Source organism: Calonectris borealis, chromosome 15 (genome assembly GCF_964195595.1).
Source record: "Calonectris borealis chromosome 15, bCalBor7.hap1.2, whole genome shotgun sequence".
Lineage (NCBI taxonomy): Eukaryota > Metazoa > Chordata > Aves > Procellariiformes > Procellariidae > Calonectris > Calonectris borealis.
The window spans coordinates 2995412-3011830 of record NC_134326.1 but is presented as its reverse complement, the minus strand read 5'-3'; the positions used below and the strand labels follow the sequence as shown (position 1 = coordinate 3011830).

Below are 16419 nucleotides of genomic sequence, written 5' to 3'. Positions count from 1 at the left end.
TCTTTACTCCCCCTCCCCAGGTCCACGACACTTGTCCTTTATCAAATAAGCTCGTGCTGGCCTGCGTGGATTGATGTTCTTCTTGGGTCTAGTCTCTGCCGATAAACCTGCGGAAAAACGAGAGAGAAAAGGAAAAAGTATTGAACCGAAGGTATCTAACGTGGCAGGTGAGGGCCAGAGGGAGACACCAACTTGACCGGGTCTGTTGATGTGTTCGCAGGCGATGCCTGTTCCTGTCGGGACGTTTACACAACCGCCAGCCCGAGGCCGCAGCTTTGTGGGGAGGAGGTGAAGCTTGGCCACAAGCGAGCTGCAGTTGATGTAACTACAGCGTGAAGCAGGCAGTAAGTCAGCGCTACTCCCACTAGTGCCCAGAGAAATAAGTTACGGTAGAATTAGACTGGGTGTGGAGAAGGATGGTCAAACGTATAGCGCAGCTCGTGTATGAGGAATGACTCCATGGATGAGGATTCTTAGCTGCGGCAGAGAACTGAGCTGGGAGGGGATTTGTAAGGTCTGTAAAACCACAAGTGTCGGACAGAGTTTCTCCAACTATTTAGATATCAAAGGAGCATCAAATGAAACTCGTAAGTGGCCAGCTCAGAAGAAAGAGGTTGCTTTGCACACCTAGTTGAGCCATGCAAGCTTTTGCCACCAGGTTCTGTGAATGGGGTTTCAAAAAGGGTCTGGGGGGGGGGAAAAACCCCAAGGTTGTTAACACAAAGACACTCCAGTGCAGATTGTTGGTGACTGGGTGAGTACTCTGGAGAAGAATTGCTGTGTGCTTACCCTGTCTTGTACCATTCCTGCATTGGCTGTTTGGCTGCTGCGGAGTGGGCACTGGGCTGATGGACCCTGCTCTGGCCCCTGTTTGGTCAGCTGTATTTGTTTCTACTGTAGCCAAGAAAATGTTCTTTGCAAATCCGAAGACACAAAATGCTGCTCCGGTCACTAGCCAGACTTGTGAAAAAGAAACGCTTGTGTCTGAATAGAAAATAAACTTGTTTTATTCCAGCTTGCCATCTCACCTGGTATCAGAGAGCTGGCTTGTTCCCTCTCGGCTCTCATCACCCCCTGTAGCAAAACCAGGGAAAACAGGGAATTCCTCCCTTTGTAATTCTCTCTTGCCTGTGAAGATGGGAACGAACTTACCTTGCAACTCTCCCAGCCAATTCTTCCCCTCAGCGCCGTCCCAGCTTTCTCTTTTCAGAGCCCTGCTCTGTCCCGTGTTTAGAAACAGGGCTGGAAATCTGGAGTGTCGTCTTACCTGGGTTTCTAAAGGTGGATTTGTTTTACTTTTAGAAAACAAGTGCAGTCTGTAGAGGGTTTGTTTTCCCATTACAGTTGTGTTTTTGCACTGCAGCAGAGCTGTCAAAAATAAGAAAGCGTGCCCTACACCTGCTATCCCGTGTTTGTGGGGCTACTGGAGCCGCATTAGACCAACATCCACCCACCCATCCATCGCCCAGTCGTGGACGCCTCGTGCCGGGGTAGGACCAGGGTGAGCCGGACACCCCCTGCACCAACCCCGCTATCCCGGGGGCAAACCTGCACCTCCCGGCTGCCGCATCCCGATCTGTAGCTGACGCCGAAGGACTGGTAGGCTGCTCCCTAAAACAGAGGGTGGGCTGGCAACAGCTGAAATTAAATGAGGCCTGATTTAATTACCCGCACACTCTTGCACACCTCCGTACAGCAACGGTAGTTTCTAAGGTGCGGGAGCGGGGCAGCGGGGGTCAGGGGAGGGTGAAAGCGATGTTGGGTGCTAGAGCGTGGTTTTTGCCTCTCTTGCTGTTTTTTCTTGCCTTTTCCCTGCTCCCCCAGCCCAGCCAGACCCTCCTTTGCCCCTCCCGCCCGCCGCCGTGGAGGCCCGGGGATGCGGCCGTGGAGGCCCGGGGATGCGGCCGTGGAGGCCCGGGGATGCGGCCGTGGAGGCCCGGGGATGCGGCCGTGGAGGCCCGGGGATGCGCTCCCTGCCCGGGGGGCGGAGCGCACGGGGCGGGGCCGGAAGGCGGGGCCTCATGAATATTCATGTTCGGCGGGACGCTGCTTGGGCGGGCTTCGGGCGGCCGTGAGCGCGGCGGGGCCGGGGGGTCCCGGGGCGGTCCCGGGGCCGGTGTCGCGGTTCCTCCGCCGCGGGCAGAGCCGGGCGGTCCCGCCGGCTGCTCCTGCGCTTCCAGCTTTTACAGGAGCTAACAAAAACGCGGGGTTTTTTCCCCCTAAATTATCGCTGATCGGTATAAAAACAGTTCTTGCGCTGTTCCGGGGGTCCGGTCAGGTTTCCTTGCCGCTTGGGTGCTCGATGCAGGCCCCCGGGGCTCGGCGATCTGCGGCGCTGCTTTCCTTTCCGCAAAAAAAAAAAAAGTATATTTCCATTCTATGTTTTCATTCTTACCCTTTAATTTGGTATTTTCAGGAGACTCCAGAAATATTGGGTTTAGCCCTCGGTGTTGCTCGTCTTGGGTGGACGCCTCGGCCCCGGCTCCCAAGGCCCTTCACACATCAGGAGCCGGAGTAGGAGGGTTTGCGCTGCGGTTACAGCACCCGGCTGATGGAGGGGGTGAAGATGGGCCCCTGTGAGTTCATAAAAACCCAGAGCGATGCTGAGAGCGTGTTTAGACCTGAAGTTGTGCTTGTGCGTTTTGATAATCAAGTAATGCCGTTTATTTTCAGGTTTTGGTGGACGGATGCCTGAGTGTGACATCCAAAGCCTTTCAGGAGCTCCTCTGTGGTGGGAAGCAGAGAGGCAAAGCCTGGCTCAGCGGGGACTAAGCAGGGTCCTGATTACAGGTCTGTGGTTTCTTTGTGCTTCTCACTGTCCCAGAGGTGCTGGGCTTTTGGAGTTAATGAGCCTATTTGGAAGCTGCTGATTTTCCAGGCAGCACTGGCTGTTAAACCTTTGTTCCCTCTAAGGAGGGGAAGAAAAGTCTTATCTCCTTCTTTAGCCTCCGGTTTGGCCAGTTAATTAGTAAGAAAAACTGTATCCCTTGCAGGAGTTTTCTCTTTGCTGATGATAATATTATTATTATTATTATCATCATCATCATCTTCATCCTCCTCCTCCTCCCACAAGGATCTTGTCTCCTGAACTCAGATGACATGTGCAGGATTTTGGGAATGCCATGGCCTTTATTGATTCCAGGATGCGTGATTGAGATCATAAAATCTCTCTCCCAGTCCCTGATACAGTTCCATTGGACAAAGGCTAACAATTATAAAGTAAATTTTCCTAACAGCGTGCGAGATGAAGGATGCTGCCTTGTTTTTCCTCTCACTCGGAAGCCTTTGATGTGAGCCACGACTCCTACCTTGGGGATGATTTTTCTGTTCCTCCTCTCTACAGCCTAACACGGGCTGGAAGGCAGGTTTCCTTCTTTCCTAATTTCGTTTTTCAGGATGCGGAAAACAAACTCAAGCTCTTCCAGCCAAAACGCAGCCCTGTTAGGTGATGTCGGTGGTGGGGAAAGGCACATTTTAAGCGTGTTTGGCCAATAGGTGTTAAAATGTACCTTTTCCTATTGCAGACCCTTTGAGTCACGTCTGTGCTGGGCGACGCTGCTCCCTTCCAGCTGCACAAGCAGAGGTGAGAGGGGCTGGGTGCTCGGGGGGAGGCTGTGCAACCCTCAAGGGGTGCAGCGATGCCAGGAGAGCTTGGCTCCCCTGGCTTCATTCAGCCCCAGCAGCCCTTCGTGGCCCTGGCATCGCCCTTTGTCATCCCTGTTGTCCTTCTTGTCCCTTCCATTGAGCTTGGACTGAAGGGAGACCTTTCATTCCTCTTCAGTGCCTCAGGGGCTCACCTGGGGTATCTTGTGTTTGTTTAATTGCTTTTTATTTGCTGTGCTCTGTTTTAAAAGCTTATTGTAGCTCTTTGGATTTCTGTCAATAAATTGGGTAGCATTTTATGGATGAAAATAAAGGAAATTGTCTAGGATTTCTACCCAGGGGCTAGATGTCCAGAAAAAACTGTCCTTGCATGCTGTTGTCAGTCTTCAGCCTAGTGAAATATTTAACATATCTTTAATGATAACGTGACTTTTAAATATACAAGCTCTGCCCTTGTTCTTGCTCTGCCTGGGGGATAACTCCCAGCAGGTCATAAACGGTATGCTCTGCTGTGCTTTACCAGTTTAAAAGAATAAATAACCAGAAACGCCTTCCTCAGTGCCTACAGGGCAAGAACCTGCGGCAGCGGGGGCACGGGTGTTTTTGGGCAGCTCCGCAGCCATGGCTAATTGTACACAGGTCACCAAACCGATCCCCTGGTCAGTCCACAAGACTCCACACTTACTCAGTGTGGCAAAACTTTTTCTGGATGGAGGTGGATGAAGTCAGTGTCCTGTACCAGCAGGTATTACAACTGGCCAGGCTGCTTATCTGCAGAAATCAAAAATTGCCTTCGACTGGAGCTGTATGTCTTTGAAGCGTGTTGCTTTTTCCTTTCTTGATCTCAGCACGGGCTACCGAGAGGCATCTGGGGCAGGGAAACTCATTTACCAGCCGTCATCAGCCTCAGGGTCTGTGGTCTTTGGTGGAGGCTGAACTGCTGAGGACGATTCTGCTTTCTGATTCTACTCCTAGATTTTCCCATTGATGTTTGCTATTTGGTTAATTTGCCTTTATAATATTTTCTAAATATTTTCTATTCCTAGCTCCGAGTACCTTTGTGTTTTGGTTTTTTTAATGGCACGTGAACTGCATTTTCCTTTCTTTGAAACCTTGTAAAGAGCTCTGGAGGAGCAATTTGTTTAGGACAGGGTTTAGGGAAAAGAGAAAAATAAACTTGCCTTAGTGGGCCGAAAGCAGGTTTTGGGTAGAGCCACATCTCTTGTTTCTCTCCGAGTGGATTTTAGCTTTCTAATGAGACTAAAATCCGATGGGTATTTGATAAGCTTAATAGTAGTCGTATTTGCCACCACGCTTCTGTAATAGCTTGTGTTGGAAATGGTGCTCTGCTTGCTGAACTTGCTTGCTCCGTGAGCGCGGGTGTTTAAAAACCGGTGTGCTTTTCTTCAACAGCTGGAGATGAACCTGAGCAAGGAGAAGCAGCAGCCTCTGAAGGAGAAGGACGTGATGATCTGGGGGAGATGGTGCGCCGTTACCTGCCCCCCGTGCTGTGAGTATTCCTGGCCCTCGCTGCTGCCCCTCCTGGGCGAGACACTCCAGCTCTGCAGTGGCTGCGACACAAACGCTCCAACCTGGCTTCTAAATACAAATTTCAGAAGCTTCTTAAATTAAAACAGGACCTAAAACAGAGTCCTTTGAATAAGTTAAAAGAAATGTATGTCCCTAGACAGTAAGTATTAAATCTTACTGGCGGCAGTGTATCACACCACAGTTCTTTATTTGTTTGCTTACTGAAGCTTTGCAGGAGGCTTTCAGGGAAGTGGTTATCATGCAGTAATTAAGCTAACCTTAACTTGTAATAAAGATTCGGCTGTCCCTTGTTTCGCCATTTGGCCAACTTCCATAGCTTGGTTTTGCAGGAGCAGGGGGATCTATGGAGTTCTGCAGCCAGCAATGGCATCTTTTCTTTTAATACAACTTTCAAGAAGTTCCTGAAAATGCTCTTTGTTATTCAGACTAGAGTTTTTACTGTAAAGAAAACCTTGATGCATTCTGAATGTTTTGGGTATCTCTTGGTATGTTTAAAAATGTCTTTTTGCAAGAGAGAAAATCAGTGAAACTCCAGTTTCAGAAAAAGGAGTCCAATGACAGGCCCACTTGTACATGTTTAATTTGGGGTGAAGCCCCCTGCTATTTGCATGCAAATATCTTCTGCCCGAAACCTGAGCAAGCCTTGACTGCTTTGATATCTTTCAAAACCTTGGCCAGAGATAATTTTTAGAGGAGGGAGAGAAAAAAGGGTGTCTTGGAGCAGGATTTCCAGTGAAATTTCCCAGTCGTTTCTGAGGCTGGGGACCAAGCTATGTGGCCGTATTCTCTCTGAAGTTCACTCGATGCTTTTTTGACAGTCTCCCTGGGCAGTTTGCACTGAGATGTTGCATTTGCGAGCTGAGTGTTTCTACACCTGCTTTCTTGACCCTCTCCACTTGACCGTGTTCAACTCCTCTGCTCCCTCACTACCCCCCTCTCCTCCTCTGTAACGCTGTCCAAACAGGTTGCGGCTCAGCCCTTTCTTCCTACCCTCACGCCTGGCAGTGCCTGCCCTTGGTTTCCTCTTGCTGCTCCTGCCACTCCAGCACTTGGGGGCTTTGCTTTTTCATGGCAGCTGATAACATTCACGCATCTTTCCTGCAGTTCTTGGGGTTGACTTGCTGTCTTGGGATCCCATTATTTTTGTTCTCCACGAGATTTCTGGAAAGTGCTAGGATTCACAATGCCAATGTGGTGGTCTGTTCGTGGGGAAAAAAAAAAAGTACCTTTTTTTTTTTCTTCCCAACATGTCTTTTTGTAGCATCTCAGATACTTAAATCTGGGCTGAGATCCGTGTTTGGGACGGAGCTGAGGGATTCCTGCGCATAGAGGGAGACAGTTCGATAATATTCTATGAATGTTATCATAGAATCATAGAATGGTTTGAGTTGGAAGGGACCTTTAAAGATCATCTAGTCCAACCCCCAAATATTGACATATATGTATCTGATATTGGCTGTATCAGAGCTCAGTCTAGTGGCTTCCTGCATAAACAACCTTTTCTCCTGTCTTTTCTCTGTAAGATGCAGTTAAGGTGGGATCTTGATGTGGCTGCTAACAGCCTCATTCAAGCCTTGTCAAGGAGCTCTGGAGGGGAGAGGGGGATGTATCTTGTTCCGTAAGTTTGTCAGCTGGCTGATTGTCTTCCTCGCAGCTCCTATGGGACATGGAGCAGACGTGAGATCATCCGATGCCTGAAGGCTTTTGTGAACAACCAGGCAAAGGTCTTGTCCAGTGCCTGGAGACAACCGCTCCCCACCACGGCTTCTGCCGTGTGGTGTCTGCCCGGGTACCTCAGGGCAGTTGCTGGAACGAGCAGGGAAAACGGTGGTGGAAGTTTCTTCCTCTTTAATAAATCCTCATTATCCTCACACTGGTTTGTTTTGCTTTTTCCCCTGAGGTACATTTTTGGTGCTATCACCTCAATCATATACTTATCCTGGGACTGACAAAATACTTTCCATCCCTTTGTCCAGCCCTGTGGGATGTGACCGATCGTCTCTCACGGCAGGGAGGAGCAGGCTCTGGAGGCATTGACTGAAGGAGCAGGAATAGATGAGGAGGAGCGATTCCAGCCTCTGTTGGATGGCCTGAAGAGTGGTGACTCGGGGGCACTGAAGGTACTTAATTCCTCAGGTTATTGTGGACGTGGCACTTGAGCCTAACGCGGGAGCTGGAGAGGTTGTAGCAGGATGGGTTTGGTACGGATGAAAAATGCCTTTGGCTTTACTGCTTTTTTTTCTGCTGCAGCTTTGTGCGTGGTCTTCTGGCCTCCTTGTAAGTCCTGAACCACTGACTTCCAGCTCATGGTCAGAAGTTGCCTCTTGATTTTTTGTTTCATTGTTTTTTTGGGTGGCCTGCGTGCGGCTGATCATTTCCACGATCAACCCTTCTCATGAGCTGGACTTCAGAGTTGGCATTGGTAGGGAGCTGATGCGTCCTGGATTTCAACACCTCTTTAAGGTGAGGAGCAGCTCACGTTTTGACTTGATCTGGAAAGTGGAGGAGGCAGCTGGTGGTTCAGGCCTGGCTTTGGGATGGGGTGGGCAGGAGTAAAGAGGTGAGTCAAGACCCTGCTGTTGCCCTCCTAACTCCCGAGCCCTCCTCATGGGCGAGGGACTCAATCAAAACCTTTCCATCCCTGCGCCCAGACGTGGCCCCTGCACTCCTTCCCCTCGAAGATCAGTTCTGGTATCGTTCCTTGGGGCACTAAATCTCCTCATCAGAAAGCAGAGCGGGAATTTTAGGGTTGTTTTTTGACAGGAAGGTGAGAGGCTTTAAGGAGAAGGTGGCAGGAGTCTGCTTACGTGCAAGTCTCTGCCGTTGTCTGGGACCTGCAGCCCCAGAGCCACGGGTGGCCTCCTTCTGAGGGCTTTGGTGATGGGCTGTATGTCTCGTGCTGCTTGGCGGTCGTCTGCAGCCAATTTGCTGCTGTTCTTACTCCAAATTATTCTTAAAAACAGATTAACAAAATTGCCGTGATTCTTCTCGTGCCTTTGCCTGCAAAGAGCAGAAAAGAGAAAATTCATAAATTCTGTTTTTCACAGCTGTTCTGTTTTCCTTTTTTGTTAAAGTGGCTTTGTTCTTTTCCATTGTGAGGAAGACTTGTAAGACTAATATTTTTAGGGGGAAGAGAGGGAAAAGCAATATTATGCAGAGGATCCCCGGGGAAATCCTCATCCAAAAGGTGGTGCTCCCTAAAGGGTTATTGAAAGCTTAAAGTTACTTGAAATTAGTTTTTTAAAAAAAAAAAGTCAAATAGTCTTCAAGCCTTTGTTTTCTATATCTATGCTCATTTCCCCTCCATACGTCTGCCACTGTACTTAAATACGCCAAGGATATAATCCTGCAAGTTTGGGTGTAGAGCAAACTCCTCCTAAATTGTTACCTGTGTGCTTCCTTGCAAATGGTTGCAGAGTTCACGACTTTCCGTAGTCAGGTAACTTGTGGATTTTTTTACATTTGTAGTTTGTGCTCTCCAGTGTGAAAGAAGTGGACTTTCAGAAGAGAAAAGATACTGTGCCAGACTGAAACAGGACAAAGTGTTAGGTGGAAGAGAATAAATTAAAGCAACTAGAAATCCCACGTAAAGCAAAGATGAAGGAAGGAATTTGCCGGAAGGTCTAAGAATAGCTGAGATAATTGCTGCCTTCTCGCGACTGCTGAGCTCTGAAAGTTGTTTTCTGAACTCATTGAGTTGTTGTTCCTGGGTGAACGGCCGTAAAGGTTGCTGCCAGCAGGAGGGACGAGCCCGCTGCTGCCTGTGTGAGCAGAGAGGAACCTGTACTGCTGGGGCTGAGGATAAAGGTTCGTTTAGAGGAGAAATAGCTGGTAGCCAGCAGTAGAGGAGATGCTGATCAAAAAGCTGAGGGTTGACTAGTATGGAGTCTACTTGTGTTGACTCTTGATGCTTTATTGCTTCTATCAGAGATTCGGAGAAATAAGAGACCCTGTGTTATCTAAAAAGCAAGCTTGTTATTTAAAAGAACATACTGTCGGGGATCAGACCAAATGTTTGATTACTTGGTCTGCCTGGGTGTCCAGCCCCGTACCCTGCCTGGGACAGAAGCTGGTGCCTGGGGAAGCATGTGAGAAAGGGGAAGCATCTATAGCAGTGCTCTTCTGGCCTCCAAGCACACGGTGCTCCAAGACTGCTCGAGTCAGGTGTAGTTTCAATGTGTAACCCTGAGTAGATTTGTTTTCCATAAACCTGCCTGGTTCCCCTTGAGGCTGCGTCATCTCTGAGCATCTGTAAGATCCGGGGCAAGGGAGCCACAGCTCCGCTGCCCCTAGTGTGAACAGCTCCCTCCTCTTGATTGTTTTGAACCCAGTTCCTGATCTTGCGGGATGGCTCCAGTCTTGTTTCAATAGACAGTGAACAGCAGAATCCTCCCATACCCCTACAATTCATCATTTTAAACCTCTGTTGTTCCTCCCCTTCACCGGACTGTCTACCTGGAGAAGTCCCAGCTGGCTTGCTTGTCCTGCATAGAGATGCTTTTCCACGTTTTCCTCGTTCCTGTTCTCTGAAATCTTGAAAAGTTACAATTGGGCATCTTTATGTAAACTCAACGACAAATACCTCGTTGTGAGACCTTTCCTTATTTGAACACAATTGCTTGCAGGAATATTAATGCTTTGTTGCTTTGTCGTCTTCTGCTGCAGACCTCACTGTTACAAGCTGGCTGATGAATGTGACTCCCAAATCATAGCGTACAAGAACGGAGCTGACCCTGACTTCAGGTGCAAGCACCTTGGCATGAACCCTGAGCGGTGGATAGGTAAGTCCTTCTGCCGATTATAGCTTGGCTGAAACCAGCCCCGTCAGATCGTGGTCCTAGAGCAAACGCTGTTACTTCATCCCTGTGCTCACTGCAGCTGCTGGCCATCCGAGCTTCTTGCTCTTTCCTTCCATATTTTTCCCTTGAGCTGAGCTGTCTTCTGGTGTTCGTTTTCAGCACGTGGGATGGGTATCGAAGCCGATCTTCACTACTTCATTTAGGACGCATCTCCCATTGCTTGGGGCACAGCGATTCCAGCTGTATCAATCCAGAATGCTGCTGTGTTTGGGCAGGGACTGCTGCCAGGATTCAGTGCTTTATATTGACAGCAGCTTCCAGAACAAACCATTATCCCGTGGTGTCCTCCCTAAGGGAAGGGCACGTCAGTCGTCAGGCAGAGGTTCTGCAGCAGCAGATATGGGCAGATGGGGTTTCGCCAGCAAGGGCAGAGCACAGCCCCGCATGAGTGGCGTGGGGCATCGTGAGGCTTGTGGGATGTACTGGAGAAGAAAAGGGGAGTGTGTTTACCCTTAATTGTGTTTCCCTTCCTTTTCTTTTTAGGTAACTCGATTGATAAAACCAAAGTGGGGAAAATAGAAACAGAGCGGTGGAACTGGAGACAAAGGTTTTTTGCTGATGTGGTTGGGTAACAGACAGGTTAGCAGGGATCAAACCAAAGCCTGTTCTACCTGACGCGGGACTGCAAGTGCTGCCACTCGCTTCTGCCTGATTGATTACCACTGTACATGTTGTGCTTGATCCTTCTGACAGAGTGCTTACATCTTAATTAAAAAAAAACAACAAAACAACAGGATGCAGCTGTCACAGTGAGGGAAAACAACGTTTGAGCTGTGGGCATGGGTCTCCCCTATCTCTTGAACTCTCAGGCAGTCAGATAGTCCCCTGCAGTTTCTGGCTGGTAGGAAATACGGGAAGCTGTGATGAGATGGAATGGAAAAATGCCGTTCCCGTCACTGCGGTGCAAGCAGCTGCCTCCAGACTGTGCCAGATCTGTAGTGAATCCTTCCCAGCAAGAAGGGTATCGCTGCCTGTGTTTCAATGTGATGTGGGCCCTGGGAAACTTGGGGCCAACCCTGCTGGACTGGAGATGGGCTGTTAGGAGGTTTTTTGCCTCTTGAGTTAGGCAGGGGCGTGAATCTTCATCTCTGATTGTGACTGGAGTACTGCATGAGGGCTGGGTGGTCGAGGTTTTGAGGTTTCTAGGAAAAGCAAGGAAGCCCCCCCATCCCTATATATACGTACTCCTTGTTCAGCCCTGTTTGTTGCCTCTGCAGCTGGACTCGGAACTGACTGCACGGAAGAGCTGCAGATTGAAATGAAGAAGACGAAAAGGGACTTTGAGGAGAAACTACTTGATGCACATGGTGGGAAGGAGATGCTGGACGTGGAGAAGCAGCAGATGACTGCGGAGAAGCAGGAGCTGGCAAGCAGTGTCTCCCATCTGAGTGAGGAGGTCCTTCTCGGGCTGAGACATGGGCTGATAAGTTGGGGGTGGGTTACAGCAGGCCAGAAGCTGTGTTCTCCTCAAAGAACTCCGTCCCTCTCTGGGGAGAGGTGACATTGGAAGGAGGAGAAACAATGATGAGAGGCTCCCCTGGTCAGAGGTTTGGGGGGTGCCCTCAGGAGGCTCTGAGCCACTTTTGCTTGAACAGGTAGAGACAGGAGAAAGAAGAGGCTGAATGACACTGGTGCTGCTCTGGCTGCTCCCTGCTTTCTTACTCTCTTGGCGGTACCCGTGTGATCCAGTGACCTGGGGCCAGCAGGAGCCGTCCAGAGATGACTACTTTAATTTCTCCCTAGCCCAAAAGCAGTCTCTGGGTCACCTTTCCTTGAGCTGATCCTCGTCCTGCTCTTCTGCTCCGCAGGCAGCTCTGGTGTTTAGTTGTGCTCTGAAGAGTTTTGAGTCTTAGATTTAACATGAATAGAGTTGTCTGCCTTGAATCTTTCCTCCTGTACTTTGTCCAGGATTCCCCTCGCACGCTTCTTTCAGCTCCGCATCACCCAGATCTGTCCTGGAGAGACCTGGCTTATGTGGGACTGACCCTAGGGGGTCTTGGCTTTTCCCTGGACACACAGACTTCCCCCAGAAGTTGATAAGCGTATTCTCAGAGTTGCTATTTTGTATTAACAAAAGTGTGAGGGAGGAAAAAGAGGAAAAAGAAATGTTGTGATCATGTTTTTCAGGATGCCCAGTGTTAGCTGGCATCCTCAATTCAAGCGGTCTCCTATGGCTGCACCGAGTGCCGTGCTCTGCCTGGAGCCCAGGCAGTCTGTGCATACTTGGTTTTGTTCTCTGGAGAGCAAAGACCGAACAGTGAAGGAAACTTTTGGATTTGAACATGGACATTTCTGCTGCCAAGTCCTTTGCCTGATAGAATAGAAAGTGCACATTGGTTATTTTTTTTGGAAATGTATTGAGTACTTTACCCCTGAGAAAAATAACAGAAAGCAAGATAAAGCTTCTTGCAATTGTTCATACAAAACAAATGGCCTTGAAATCGAAGTTCTATAGAAATCCCTTTCTTGGTGACTACGTACTTTTGTACACAGCTCCTCTGATAGAGGAGAGGAATAAAAACATCTCTGTTATTGAGCCTTCTCCCTCTGGCTGTTTACCTTCGACAAGCTCAGAAAGCACAGATCGGAGGGAGGGAAGCGTTCGACTGATTTTGCTGCAGCTCTTGGGCTGCTTGGGACTGGGCAGTTGGTTGTGGCAGCTCCTGCTCTGCCTCTGCCCCATCACGAGGCAGGAGTGAGCTGACCGGGGGACATCTCTCCTTTCTGAGATACTGGATACTGTGGGCAAGAGGTTTCAGCTCACCGGGCTTGTGGTGCCTGATGCCAGGATCAGGTCAAAAGCTGAGAGAGGAGAGGAGGGCACGTGGTGAAAAGGGGTCGTGCAGCACAAGAGAAGGTCTGTCAGGGTCTCCGAGGTGTCAAACAGCGAGGGCTACGGGCTGGCCGTGGTGTGGACGCACCACCATAGGAGCACAGGCTCTGGCTGTCCTGCAGATCCACAGACTTTCCTCCCTGATTATCCCCACTGACACTAGGATGGTGCAAACAGAGAACTGGGGTTTTCTTTCTATGCTACGCAGTGCGTCTCTAGCACCCTCTTTGATCTTCATGGACATAGATCGCTGGGACGCTTTTATCAGCTTCCTGACAGTTGAGGCGGACCTAATAAACCTCCACATGTCTCTGAGGCCTGATTCAGCCACTGGCTTTTGGGGTTGGGAGCAGACTCTACTTCGCTATTGTGCTTCCAGCTGTAGCTTGCTCACTAGAGCTCTTCTGAGGTCGCCCTGCTGCAGGAATGCGTCTTTCCCTCTGTCAGCTCATGGGAGAAGGACGTCAAGTCCCCAGGTGATGGTACAGGTCACCTGTTATGCTGCCTTCTGCTCGTTTTTCATTGACGGGGGAAGTTGGCAGCATCTTGTGAGGAGGAGGGTGGGGATTTCGGATAGACCTGATCATTTGGGCCATGCTTCAGGGTGGTACCCTGTTTGCTCTGGGCAACTGAGCATGAGCTGACCACCGGCATGTTCTTGTTTCTGCTTCAGATGGAGAGGCTGAAAGAAGATCTTGAAGGCAGCAAGAGAGAATTGGCTTCAGGCTCTTCTTCCCTGCCTGCAGCTTCGTTTCCGGGCACTGCAGGGAACATCCAGCCACCACCACCCATCCACTACCAGGGACTCTTTCTGGAGACTTCCCACCAGCTCCTCCACTCCTAGGTTCTTCTGGCATCCCACCACTTCCATGACGAATGGGTATTCCCCCTCCTGCCCTTGGCTTCAGATTCAGGGGAGCCTGTGCACCTCGACAGCTTCCATGGGGGTCGTCTCCAAAGAAGATTCTCAGCCAGCCATACAACGGCAAAGACCACATTGGACTAAGGTAGGACCTACATTTTAAAGGCCACCTTACACCGTGTTCTTTCACCCCAGCAGGCTCGTCCTTTCCCTTGTGTCTCATCTCACATACCTCTTGGCCCTGCTTTCTCTACTCTGTAGAAAAGCCAATTTTCTGTAGAAGGAGGTGATTTCTTCTTTGCCTCCGAGGGCAGGGTAGAGCACACAGGGACCTGAAGTGCTTGGTCCTCCTGAAACCGTGTGGGAGGCCCGGCTTGCAGCATGCTGGTACGTGCTTTCCTCTGCCACCTTTGAAGGACTAGAAGGTCTTCATCACTGACCTGAGGTGTCTCTCCTGTGTAAGCTTAATAAGCTGGCAGTCCTTAGTAAGATCTCGTGAAGACCTGGAGGCCCTTCCAGATGATGTGGTCGTCCTCAGTTATGAGGGGAGGGAGGGATCTCCTGGCTAAGCCAGGGCGGCACGATGCCTGCATCTCGGTGTGACTCGCGAGCAGCCTGCGAGGGCCGGGTCGGCTGTCGGCAGGGTTTGTGGCGGTGACAGGACGTTGTGGCACGTTGTGGACGGCTACACCGTCTGTGCCTTGCATCCTCTTGAGCGTGGATGTTGTGCTTGCTTTCTGCACCATCCCTCTCGCTTCTGCTCGGTTACCGGTCCCAACAGTTGAGTTAAGAGTTGGCTGCCTGGCAGAGATGTCTGCTTGGCGCTGTGCACAGCCAGCTGCTGCTTCGCTCACTGGTTTTCTCTCCTCTCCTTCCTCCTGCGTTACCAGGTAGATGTTGGGGCTCTCATCCCCCATCTCTGGGTGCTCTCCCTGACAGCTCTCTCACTGTTAAACATTTATGGAGCTGTTTCCCCACCTTTGCACTCGAGGCAGGAGAGCAGCAGGATGCGGGCGCCGCGCGTGTGCATCGCCTGGGGAGAGGGAGCGCTCCTGCCCGCGGGCTCTCCGCCCTTCACCCTGCTGCAGCTCCAGGCCCTGCCCTTTGGGGGGACTTGGCCCTGCCCTGAGGACAGCGTTTGGGACTGTTATGTCCCAGTGCTTAGGGCAGGCCCTGCGGCTGTGCAGTAGAGGGGATGTGTGAATCGGAGGGCTTGAAAGGCAATGTATACAGACGTCCCCAACCTTGTGTTCCTTAAAAAGGTGGAAGGGGAGAAAAGGCTCGTGCCTTTGAGCTTTTCTTCTGGGTCAGGGGAAGAGAGCTGCCTGTTCATTAGAGAAATCTGTTCTTCCCCAAACTGTACGGCTGTCGTTCGGTGCTTTGCCCCAGGGCCAGCCCTGACTCTCCTGGCTGCTGAAGGGCACGGCCCAGGACCTGCCTCGGTGGTGGCACCAGGGACAGCAAGGTTCACTTTAAGGCCATTTTACGCTGCTTTTTTTACCAGCAGCTCTTTGCTCTGCTGCTGGTACTGGAAGCATCTGCTTCGTGTTTCCCCTCTTCTTTTGATTTCTTAAGTTGAAGGCGGTTTTTCTGCATGCCCTGATTATTTTGTTTTTATCTAAGTTTCATAGTTCAAGACGTCTCTAGGACTTGGGAGCCTGGCAAACAGTTTCCAACTGGGACAGAATTAACCTGCGCGAAGGAAAACATTCAGGTGTCTTCTGAGGACTGGGTTCTGTACTCCAAGCCCCAGGTGTTTAGGACAGGGAGGGTGGCACTCACGTTTCTGCAGCAGAGCAGGGTGCTGCTTGTCCCGGTGGTGATCTTCTTTTCGTTTTAGACAGGTTAAAAATCTCTGTCTCCGGGCAATTCAGGTCACGGTGCAGAGCTGCTTTTGGACACCAGGTGGCAGATGGATCTCTGGGTTTTGCAGGGAGGCTTTGTGTCCCTGCTGCTGCCTGTGTGTGCAGCCCTGCTTCAGAGACTGTCCGGGTGAACTTCCAGTCCTGGGGGTGGATTTTGGGGGGAGCAGAGTCCCGGCTGTGTTCTCGGGGGGCTCTGGGGGTGCCGGTGCAACTCCAGAGCGTGCAATCGTTTTCTGTGTTGGGTTGTTTTCCACGTTAAACAGCCTGCGGATAAAGTTCCTTCTGTATTTATCTGTTTTCTTTTCTGGTAGGGGTAATCTAGAGAGGCAGGGGGTAGTGATACTGAGAGACCATAGAATGGTTTGGGTTGGAGGACCTTCAAAGATCATCTATTCCAACCCCCCTGCCATGGGCAGGGACATCCTGCACTAGAGCAGGTTGCGCAGAGCCCCGTCCAACCTGACCCTGAACACTTCCAGGGATGGGGCATCCACGACTTCCCTGGGCAACCTGTGCCAGTGTCTCGCCACCCTCACGGTGAAACGTTTCTTCTTTATGACCAGTCTAACCCTGCCCTCTTTCAGTTTAAAGCCCTTGCCCCTTGTCCTGTCACAACAGGCCCTGCTAAAAAGTCTCTCCTCATCTTTCTTATAAGCCACCTACCTTAGCAGCCATCACTAGCTCCCATTGCTGTCCGTGCCTGTTAAAATCTCCCTTCGTTTCCAAGCACGGCCTTAATTAACTGGGCTCAGCGTTAGCTGCAGGCCAGGCCCTGCTTCTGCTCTGCCCAGTCCTGCTGCAGCCGGAGCGAACTGGAGCCGAGGGTGGCGTGGAAAGGCGCTGGGG

At 50.6% G+C, this 16419-nt stretch overlaps 1 protein-coding gene across 7 annotated transcripts; it reads left to right on the top strand.

Annotated features, from left to right (window-relative positions):
• The first annotated feature begins 1509 nt into the window (after positions 1-1509).
• Positions 1510-15779, top strand: DIAPH1 (diaphanous related formin 1). 7 transcript variants are annotated; one of them, XR_012675874.1, is made up of 12 exons: positions 1510-1599; positions 2417-2576; positions 2674-2790; positions 3525-3583; positions 4163-4348; positions 5017-5113; positions 6809-6878; positions 7131-7274; positions 7405-7617; positions 9820-9935; positions 10497-10592; positions 11231-11390. XR_012675874.1 is itself a non-coding variant. In XM_075164034.1 (9 exons), exons 6-9 carry the CDS (start codon positions 5085-5087, stop codon positions 13688-13690), a joined length of 495 nt encoding a protein of 164 aa, XP_075020135.1. In that variant the 5' UTR covers positions 1510-1599; positions 2417-2576; positions 2674-2790; positions 3525-3583; positions 4163-4348; positions 5017-5084; the 3' UTR covers positions 13691-15779. The 7 variants fall into 7 exon arrangements, 3 of the variants coding, with proteins under 3 accessions (XP_075020135.1, XP_075020136.1, XP_075020134.1); XR_012675873.1 differs by having other exon boundaries at positions 6809-7030; XR_012675875.1 differs by lacking the exon at positions 6809-6878 and having other exon boundaries at positions 7166-7274.
• Positions 15780-16419: the final 640 nt, after the last annotated feature.

What these genes read in the sequence shown, in the direction of transcription:
- DIAPH1 (XM_075164033.1), top strand. Translation starts at nt 5,085, where the DNA reads ATGGTGCGCCGTTACCTGCCCCCCGTGCT. An exon ending in CGTTACCTGCCCCCCGTGCT is followed by an intron (nt 5,114 to 9,819) that starts GTGAGTATTCCT and finishes CTTCTGCTGCAG; the next exon opens with ACCTCACTGTTACAAGCTGG. An exon ending in GAACCCTGAGCGGTGGATAG is followed by an intron (nt 9,936 to 11,230) that starts GTAAGTCCTTCT and finishes TTGCCTCTGCAG; the next exon opens with CTGGACTCGGAACTGACTGC.